Source organism: Myotis yumanensis, unplaced genomic scaffold (assembly GCF_028538775.1).
Source record: "Myotis yumanensis isolate MYYU_CA2020_CCGP unplaced genomic scaffold, mMyoYum1.0.hap1 SCAF_4, whole genome shotgun sequence".
Lineage (NCBI taxonomy): Eukaryota > Metazoa > Chordata > Mammalia > Chiroptera > Vespertilionidae > Myotis > Myotis yumanensis.
Genome location: NW_027223755.1, coordinates 597,847 through 608,135, shown reverse-complemented (window position 1 = coordinate 608,135; position 10,289 = coordinate 597,847). Strand labels below are relative to the sequence as shown.

Here is a 10,289-nt window from a genome sequence, read left to right as displayed (position 1 = left end):
TGCGCGCTCCCCCGGGCCCCCCGCCCTCGGGGTCCCCGCCCCCCGTGTCCGGTCCCGAGTCCTTGTCCCCCGCCCCCCGCGCACGTGCGTCTCCTCTGCCTCCGGCCGGTCCCCGGAACCCCTCTGTCCCCGACCCCCCAGCCCTGTCCCGCCCCCGCGCGCGGCGTCCGCCCACCTGCAGCCCGTTCCGGCCCCGGAGCCCCGCCCCCGGAGCCCCGCCCCCGGAGCCCCGCCTCGCGCGCCTGCGTCCGGCCGGGCCGCGCTCCCCCCGCGGCTGCGCAGAAGGCCCGGCCCCGCCGCCCCGGCCCCGCCCCCGCCCCGCCCTCCGCCTGGCGGACGCGGCCGCGACAGAAAATGGCGGCGGCGGCGGGGACTCGCGCGTCGTCGTCGGGACTGGCGGGCGCGGAGGCGGGCGGGGGGTCCCTGCAGGCGGGCGGGGCGCGGGGCGCGGACTGGCGGCGGCGGCAGCTGCGCAAGGTGCGGAGCGTGGAGCTGGACCCGCCGCCGGCCCCGTCCCCGCCCCGGTCCCCGTCCCCGGCGCCCGAGCCCGCGGGCGGCAGCGCTGCGCAGCCCGTGCCCGAGCCGCCGCCCCCCGGAGCCGCCAGCCGCGCCGGCGCCCACGCCCCGGAGCCGGGGGACCGCGGAGACGCGAGCGCCGCAGGGACCGAGCCCGCGGAGCCGCCGCCTGCAGCCGCCGGGTGAGCCGCGGGACGGGACGGGGCGCGGGGCGGGGACGGGGACGGGGCGCGGGGCTGCGCGCCCTCCGGGTCCGGATCCGTGATTGTTCGCGGCCGAGTGACAGGCGTGCGCGGGGGCCCCGGGGACCCCCTCCCGGCGGTGTCCCGGGGGCGCAGAGGCAGCGGGAGGCCCGCGACCGGGACCGGCCAGCCCGGGGCGGACACGGGCCGGGCCTCGGGGGCGCCTGTCACGGCGGCGGGACCGGCCCTGGTTCCGGACGCGGGCGCCCGCTGCTCCGGGGACGCGGCTGCACCACGAGGACCGCGGCGACTTGGTCGGCCGTTGGCGCGCCGGGCGCGGGACCGCGTGTGTCCGCCTTTCCGGGTCCCGGCGGCGACCGTCCCCGCAGCCGCCCCGTGAGGCCGGGACCCCGGGCCGGGCAGCCGCTGGGACGGCCCGTCCGCGGGGCGGGGAGCTCGCACCCGCGTCTGGCCGGGCGCGTCCAGGCACCTGCACACCTCCCTGTGCCAGGACGTTCCTTCCCGGGGGCAGCGTCGCCGTGCCCCGGGTCCGAGCGGCGTGTGCCCCGGGGTCCGGGCGTTTGGAGCCGCTGGGAGCGCCTCCGTGGCGGCCGCCCCGCCCCGAGCCGCTCTGACCTTTACCGGAGTCCGCGGCTGCCCGGGGCCGGCTGGGGCTCCGGTTCATCTGCCAAGTGATTTGGCACTTTTTTTAAACTTGATTATTGAAAACCTCCGTGTTTTACTTGGAGGCCGTCTGCGCGCGCGCACACCAACCCCAACCCCAACCCCAACCCCAACAACATGGTCACCGGCGCTGCGCTGCGCACCGAGGCCGGGCACCGGCCGAGCTTCCTGTCCGCGCCGGGCCGGCCTCTCGGGGACGCGCCCCCGCGCTCCCGGTCCGTGCGGTTGGGGCGGACGTGGCGAGAGTGATCCTTTGAAAGCACCCAGCTACCGACAAGCTCCGGAAGAAAACGCGAACCCCGAACCTGGTCATTGTACCGGCTCTGGGGGGGACCACTGTTTGTGGGTGCAGCCGGCGCCCGCCCGTGCGGGCATCGGTGGAAGGAGCTGCGGGAGCCGCCGCCGCTGTGACGTTTGCGTTGATAACCGGCTCTCCCCTCCGTGCGGACGGTGCATTATCACCGCAAAGTCCATGCGATGATGGCTTATCAGCAAGTCATCTCTTAAGAATGAGTCTCACTCACCAGAATGCTCGCTTGCTCGCCCGAATGTCATCCCTGAAGATTTTATTTGTGGTAAAAGGTTTATTCTCCAGCCTTTGAAATACAGCGGCTTCCCCCCCACCCCCCACACCCCATCTCCTTGTCAAGAGGGTTAAAATTCACTTGAATCTGTTGGTATAAACACTTTCATTGTGAGCTGCTCAGTAAAGTCTCATTTGAACTCTGCATTTTAATGTTCTTGACAATAGTGACATTCATACTCCAGGAGGGAACTCCATCGGGACCGTTTTCATGTTGCAGTAGCGGTTCGGGTCCGGGACCCTTGTGTCTGCAGAGCGTTCCAGGACGTTCTATTCCAGAACTTCCCTCCGTGTTTAACCTTTGGATGTAGACATGGAACGTGTAGAAAATGCATTTGTGAAGTGTGAATTGCATAAATAATACTCGTATTAAAAATAGAAGGTTCCAGGCTGCCCCTGGTCCTGGGGTCGCAGCTGGAGTCAGTGGAGGCTTTGTGCCTGTAAGTGGCGCCCAAGGGTTTGGAATTTTTCCTTATTTTACAGAATTAGGGGCTTTTTTCTTCCAATGTACTGTCTTTGAAGAAAAATTACAGTGTTACTCTCCAGTGAGCAGGCTATTGTGAGTTTGGTGGATATAATTACTCCATCCTATTTTTGTAACAAAAAAGCCTGGCTATCAGTTTGCTGGCCCGGGAACGGAGGAGGTGTCTGCGCTTGTAAATGTTGGTTTTTGTTTAAAACTGAAGCTGTTTCGTAGGCTGCTTTATACCTCATGGCACTCAGCTTTCACTTCCTGTTGGACGCTGGGAGGCTAAAAATACAATGTAGTGATTTCAAAAAAAACGTCTTTTTACTGAAGGAGGTATAGAAACATGATTACCTAGAGTAAAAATGTTTAAGTTGGCGATCTTATAAGATCATAGAAGCCTTCCACGAACGTGTGTGTTTTGTAGCTGAGTGGTCTCCGAGTGGGCTCTGTTTTGAGCCAGGTAGGGAATTGATGCATTCTTCAGAGATTGACCTTATTAAATGTGACTCTGACAGAGAAATGTGAGAGCCGAGTTGGTGCCAGCTCCTGTTTTCCTTTCCTATCTGATGCTGGCGAGGGGACTGGTCCGCCGGCATTCCTCCGCGCGCGATCTCCGTGCTCAGCAGCTCCACTCCCCAGGCACAGGCAGGAAGCAGTCCTCCTCCTCGAGCAGAGGGTGCACGTCCCAGACACCGTCCGACCTGTGACCTGTGGCAGGAAGGTTGCCACACAGGGAAGGAGGCGTGGCCGTCGCCTCCAGCCGGGCTGGGCCAGCTGCAGCTTGCCTGGCGTCTGAGCGGCCTGCTGGCCCAGCTGCCAGGAGAAATGACGGGGTGGCCAGGCAGTTCCCGGGACGGGTCCCCCGAGGGGAAAACGGGGCACTCAGTGCTCCGAGTGAGAAAGGACAGGGCAGCCGATGCATTCCCGCCCCCGCGCCGGGTGAGAGGCGTTTGGCCGCGGTGGCGTGGGAAAGTGACCGGCCGTCACGGAGCCCTGGAGCCGCTCCGCCTCTCACCTGCGACGCTTCGCTGGTGTCAGCCTGACAGGCCTGTCCTGGGCTCGGCTTGTCCTCCGTCCTGGCCGCCTCACGCCCGAAGCCCAAGTTAGACAACGCTGAGCAGGGGAGCGGTGGAAGGTTGATGGAGGGACTGGGCCAGGGGTGAGCCCACGTTGTCTCTCAGAAAGACTTGAAGGACGTTTTAAACGGGAGTGAGATTGTCAGGAACCGGCGGAGAGCCAGCGGCCCCTTCCAGGGGCGAGAAGAGGGCGTTGCCGTGGCCGGAGCTCGCTGAGGGAGCAGTAGGGTGTGCAGGGCCTTTTCCGTGGTCACCCTTCCTGTGGCGTCATCACCGCTGCACCGACTCCGTGTTTGAGGCGAGAACTCGTGCGCGATGCTGAAGCCGTCACACAGCCCAGGAGCTGGGCTCAGGTCCGTCCTGACTGCGCGGACACCACCCCACCCCACCCCACCCCCTGGCTCTGTGCTGCCTCCGTTTCTCTTTCAAATTAACAACCAGACTCACAGGCCTCAGGCGGGAGCTGCCCTGTCACAGCTGGCAGGTTTCTCTGCGGGACCAGCGCCAGCCCCCTCGCTCGCGCCTGTGGCCCGGCCCGCGCCGCAGTGCAGCCAGCCTCGCCCCCCTGGCGGCCCGGGAGGCGGAGTGGGTGGAGCGCCTGGTCGATGTCTCGCTCCTGCTGATTCATGTTACGGGAGACGTTGACGTCCCTCACGGAGAGAACGCTCCCTGGGCTGCCTGCCCCGGGTCGGCTTCAGACCGTCCGCCCAGCGTTGGCCTCGGTCTGGTCTGCGTGAGGAGGAAAAGGCACCCCATGGACCCGTCCTGCTGGTAGATCACTGGACGAACACGTGTTACATACAACCCCACGTCCACTGCAGTGACACAAGGGCCCCCAGATCAGACACGTGTGCTCGGACTCAGCGCACGGCCCACACTGTGCCCCTCTGACTTCTGGGGAGTCGGGGCCCCCAGGTTAGTGGTGGAGGGGCAGCGTTCCTCTCTGCCTCTGGCCTCCTGGTTCCTGGGACGGACGCGGGTCAGGGCTTCGTTGCCACTGGATGGAAGACGCAGTCTCGGTACCAGGTGGTTTCCCAGCACTTGTGCCTGTGCTCTTAGCCCCCCAGGAAGCTCAGGGGAGAGAGCAGAAGTGGGGGTGGCGGGCGAGAAGCTCAGCGCTTGCCGTCCCGGTTCTAAATCTGTCTTTCTTAGGAGAAACCAGCTCTGCTGGCTGAGAACAACACGAGGAAACGTAACGTGAGCGCGAGGGTGAGGCACAGCGGGTGGCCCGGCTCCGCTGCTGAGAGTGGAGGAGCCTGAGAACCAGCCGCGGGCGGTTTCCAGGGTTGAGATGGGTCAGGAGCTGTGGGTGCTCGAGGCCCAGTGAGCCCCTTTTCCTGAAAGGACTGCCACCTGGGCATTCCTCATGGACGCCAGGCCTCTGGAGGCTGGAGGAGGCCCCGCCCTGGCACAGCGCCCGGTGAGGGGTGGGCGAGGGCGGAGGCTTCACTCCCGACCACAGATGTGGTCCTTTACCTGCTACACCACTGAGCCCCCTGCCGGCGGGGCCGGCGTCCTCGCTGTCCTCACTGACCCCGGGCTGCAGTCTGGCCCCGGGAACGGTACCAGGTGCCGTGGGTTAGGAGGGACTCGTTTTCTCCAGGTGCCGTGTTGAAACCGGTGGGTCCGAAGGCGGCAGTAGCCACTGGTGTGGTCCGTGTCTGCTCAGGCGCCGGCCAGGCCTGTTTCCCAGGAGGTTGGGTGTGAGCACTTGCTGTCTGACGAGTAGGAGACGGTGACAGTGACTGGTTTTATGAAGTGAAAGTCGCCAGCTCAGCACCTGAGTGCAGCTGGAGCCGTGCTGGAGGGTCAGGTGCTGGGAATGGAGGCTCTGCCGTCGGAAAGTGCCTGGCGTTTGGGCTGAAGGTGGGCCTCCCGGTGTGAGCCTGACCGTCCTGCCTCGTGCCCGTCGTCCCCGTGGACGACACGTGAGCAGATGGGTCCCAGGCTCGTCGGCTCCTCTGCCCCCGCCAGTCTCGGCGATGCCTTTGGCCCGGGATTGTCACGGCCCTCCTGGAGGCTTCGGGCCTCGCGGGCGTGTGGCCTGCGACCCGCTCGCTGCCCTTACAGTCTGCTCTCCATGTTTGTAGCCAAAGGGATCATTTAAAATAAACCTGGTTATCGTATTTTTCCTCTGGGAAAAGAAGCTCGTTTTTAAAAATTAGTAAATGGAGTAATTTAACTTAAAAACCTCCCAGTGTTTCCATTTGGAAAAGCCCAGAGAATCTGTGACGTGCCTGGGGAGTCCCCGCGGCCTGGCCCCTGCTTCCACAGGATGGTTCTCTCTCAGGGCCTCAGACAGCAGCACCGCCTGCCACCGGGCCTTTGCACGCCCACACCCGCTGCCGGGAACACTCCCTAGTCCGCCCTCATCATTCCATCTTAGCTCACTGGTGTGACCTTACAGGCTATCTCACACCCTTCCCAGGCACAGACCCGAGGGGCAGCGCCCGTGGTGGGTGGGACCCAGCGTCTGGCAGGAGCCCTGGCACCGAGCAGCCCTCAGCAGATACCTGTTGACTCAGTGGACGAGGTGCTGGCAGCCTGGCACGTGCACGTGGGGGCCACCTGTTCTTCCCCTTCCGTCCACGCAGCGGGGGCCCAGCTGAGGTTCCCGGGAAAGCCTAGCAGTCGGCGCTACCAGGTTCCTGCGGGTGGACACCCGGGAGGGCCTGGCTGTTAGACTCGCCGGTGCCTCTCACCCTCGGTGCCTCCCGCGAGGGCGGCCGGGCCGGGCGTGGAGGGATCAGTGTGCTGCAGGGCGGAGAGGACTGCGCTGCGTGTAATTCTGCACGCCCATGGGAGCTGAGCGTGTGTCCGTGTGTGCGTGTGTCCATGTGTGTGCGTGTGTCCATGTGTCCATACACACGTATAGGCACCAGGTGTTAGCGTTAATGTGACGATTCCTTCCGTCAAGTCCTCAGAACGTCGTGTAAACTTCAGACCACATTTCGGATCTTGTCCTAATCGCTGTACTTCACCCCAAATATGTTAATTTGTTCCTGACCGTCATTCCACTTGGGACAAGTAGAAGTTCGCGTTGGCATTAACGCAAGGATTTCGCTTGGCTGGTGTGGCTCAGGGGTTGAGTGTCGACCTATGAACCAGGAGGTCAGGGTTCAGTTCCCGGTCAGAGCACCTGCCCAGACTGTGGGCTTGATCCCCAGTGGGGGGCGTGCAGGAGGCAGCCGATCCATGATTCTCTCTCATCATTGATGCTTCTCTCTCTCTCTCCCTTCCTCTCTGAAATCATTAAAAATGTATTTTTTTTTAAAAGCAAGGATTTGCTGGGCTAGCACTGCATGAGGTTCCAGGAGCCTGGAGGAGCCGAGGGCCCAGGTGCTGGTAGCTGAGCCCGCAGCCCTTACCGAGCTCAGCGCCGGGAGGGGAGCCCTGGCCGCCAGAGGCTGTAACCGTACTGGCTTTGAAATTCTCTGATTGACACTTGGACCTGGGCTCCGGGGCGGCTCGGCCTCGCGGACACCTCCTTCGGGGAGTGTTCTTGCAGCCTGGCGTGCAGTCCCTGAGAGGCAGCAGCCCTGAGAAGGGCTGGCCGTGGGCGAGGCCCTGAGAGCCAGGAGAGAGGACGTGCTCCCTCAGACGGGGGCCACCTGGCGTCGGCCCGGAGTTCACACACCTGCACGGCCTCGGGGCTCTGCGTGGACACATCACAGCACTGCCTCTTGGGCAGCCAGGTCCTTGGTGAAATGAGTGAGATCCCGTGTGCATGGCGACCGAGGCCCGGTCCAGGGTTGTCCCATTTCTCCCGCTGGGGAGCTGAGCTGGGAAGCCGGCAGCCCCTGGTGCCGAGAGGAGCAAACGCCTGGCTGACCCGGGGGAGCGGCTCCTGGGGCCTCGGGGACACGAGGGGCTCCTGCCCTTAGAATCCCCACCGTCGGGCCGGGCGCTGCTCGTGAGGAACGCCTGCGGGCTGTGTACGTGGGAACGTGTGTGGCTTTGTCTGTTGGCCATGCTGTGCTCTGCAGTTTCTTTAGAAACTTAGTAATTGGTCACCAGGAATATACTGACGTCTCCTGGTGAGACTGGGCGGCGGCAGGAGTGTCTTCACGCTCTAAAGTGATGTTTAGAGACACACGTTTCCCAGTCCTCTCTGTTCCTCTCCTTCAGAATGGTTGGTGCGTCTGTTACTTGTTGCCTGGACTCTGTGGTGTTCCTCAACTCTCCTCAGCTCTCCCTGGGCAGTGAGCCAGATGACTTTCATTGAACCTTGGGTTTTGAAGACGTGCTGGATTACTGTAGACGTTAATGTACCTGCAAACTCGCGAGCGTTCTCATCTCCGTTCACTTTGAATTTTGAGAACGTGTGTCAGTTACTCTGGGTCAGCGCGCCTCCTGCCGTTACACAAAGTCCTTACGTGTGGGATTCAGAATTCGTAGGATAAAACATCTTCATAAAGTGATCGCTCAATCCTGAAAGCAACAGGAGTTATTTTTAAATGTGTGTCTTCGTCACCTAACAGGAAGGATTGCACTGTGCAGCCTGCTGGAGCTGCTTGCTTCTCAGCAGTCCTGGTGGTGGTTTGGATGACGGGCATGGAGCTGTCTTTTTCATGGCTGCGTAGTATTCCACCGTGTGGACGGCTTGTGAACCGGTTTCCTGGTTTTAGACATTTATGTCGTGTGTTCTCGGTTGTTACGCTCGGCTTCAGGGACTACCGTTGCGTGTGGATGTTTGCGTTTAGTTCTGTAAAATGTTCAGAAGTGGAATTGCCGAGTCAAAGGACATGCGTCCGGACGTGGTCACATGGCCATAGCCCTGAGCAGCGCTGGCCGGTCCCGTTGGCTCTGGTGTGCGGGCGTCCCAGCGCCCTGGCGGAGAGCGGTGTTCGCTTCCCGTGCTGGTCTGTGAGCGTCTGTGTGAGGAGCTTCGCTCTGACTTCCTGCGGCTGCTTCCCTCCACGTGGTGTTGTGGGTGGAGTTTCAGGGATGGTGGTCGGTGGTCGTCTGTTGTTTCTTCTGTGTTCGTCTCAGGGACCCGCCTCTTAGAGAGTGAGGGCAGAGCCCTGCTGGCCGCCCTCGGTCCCCTCGCCCTATCGCTCCCCAACTCACCCTCTTTTCCTCCAAGAGCTTCCATGGGTTCCTCTCTCTGGAACACGCGTGGGCCCGCTGTGCTGCTGCGTTGAGGCTCTGACGCAGGCGCCTGAGCGGTGGGCTTCCTGCTCTTGGTGCTGACATTGCAGAGCTGCGGCCTCGGGGCAGTGCTTGGTGCCCAGCAGAGCGTGGCTGCTGTCGGACTTGGACTTGCACCCTGGGCCGAGGGCACTCGGAGCGGGGCTGGGTCCCCCAGGGGCCTGTGGATGGGACTGGCGGAGGCAGCGTTTCCTGGGAGGGAGGCTGGGGCCTGCCAGGCCCTGAGGAATGCAGAGAGGTCAGCAGGTGGAAGGGCCGGCAGTTTCGTGGCCTCGGGGTGGGGGCGTGGCGAGGGCCGCCTGGGGGAGGGGACCTGGGGGAGGCCTGCTGGGTCCGTCCCCTCGTGGAGAGCAGGGGGCAGGCGCCCCGGGCCCTCAGCGAACACAGCGCTTCCTGCGGCCTCGGTGCCCCGTGCTCCCTGGCCAGCCCCCAGGTGTCCCCTGAGGACAGAAGAAAGCCTTTGTCACCTGTCAGGTAACCACAGGGCACTCGGAAGTGGGTCAGGAGGCCCGGAGAAGGGCTGCCTCGGCTGGTGTGGGCGGCCAGGGCGCGGGGCTGGGCCAGGCCTGTCGCCCCAGCAGCCTGGGAACCGTGGGGCAGCCCCTCGGCCCAGCCTGGTCCTGCGCTGGCGCGGCTGCTGGGTTGGTCGCCTTTGAGCGGGCACGGGTGCAAGGACGCGGTTCGGAGCCGGGCCCGGGAGTCAGCCCGCCGGCCTTCCCGCCCTCGGCCCAGGGAGGCCCCGCCTCTGCGCCTCCACTTTCCCCTCTGGGAATGGGAGAGTGGGGTGAGTAGGTGAGGGAGGAGGCGCTCAGTAAACAAACGCTCGTGACCTCACAGGTGAGGGAGGAGCGAGGCCCAGGAAGGCAGTGGCACAGGCTGTGCCGCCCTGAGAGCCGCCGGGTCCCCATTGTTAGAGATTGATGGAGGGGGAGCACCCCTGGGGGGGGTGGGGCAGGTCCTCCTGGGCCTCACTTCCTCCCCTGTGACAAGAAGAGGTCCGCTCTCCTGACGTCTGGGCTCCCTTCACGCTCTAGCAACTTCCCAATTTAATTTGAAACATTTCTTGCGGCTAAATTTATTTTAACTATTGAAACAATTCATTTTTTGAACTTACAAACTCATGGAATTTTAAACCTGGTGCCAACTATAAAGAAAACACAAATGGCCAAAACCGGTTTGGCTCAGTGGATAGAGCGTCGGCCTGCGGACTGAAAGGTCCCGGGTTCGATTCCGGTCAAGGGCATGTACCTGGTTTGCGGGCACATCCCCCGTGGGAGATGTGCAGGAGGCAGCTGGTCGATGTTTCTCTCCCATCGATGTTTCTAACTATCTATCTCTCTCCCTTCCTCTCTGTAAAAAATCAATAAAATATATTTAAAAAAAAAAAAAAAAACACAAATGGAAAGCAGTGAAGGCTCAGAAAAGAGAAAAGTCATAGTTGTTAACATATCAAATGATGAGAAAATATTAAAAAAACAGCTGCTGGGAGAGGAGTATTTTGCAAAGTGGAGGAAACACATCAGGGCGAAGGAGGTGTGTGTGTTCAGTAAATAGACTGGGAGAGCAGTTTTGAAAACAGTTTAAATCTAATTTTGGTAACTTTACAATTAAAAACTCTCTCTTTCCCT

General features: G+C 62.2%; 1 protein-coding gene across 2 annotated transcripts in view; it reads left to right on the top strand.

Moving 5' to 3' along the window:
- The first annotated feature begins 354 nt into the window (after positions 1-354).
- The window catches only part of MAP3K1 (mitogen-activated protein kinase kinase kinase 1), a 44,226-nt gene continuing 34,291 nt past the window's right edge, over positions 355-10,289 (top strand). For both annotated transcript variants that reach the window (XM_070411720.1, XM_070411721.1), the window contains exon 1: positions 355-698. In XM_070411720.1, coding sequence (XP_070267821.1) covers positions 355-698 — 344 coding nt within the window. The remainder of the gene's footprint in view (positions 699-10,289) is intronic.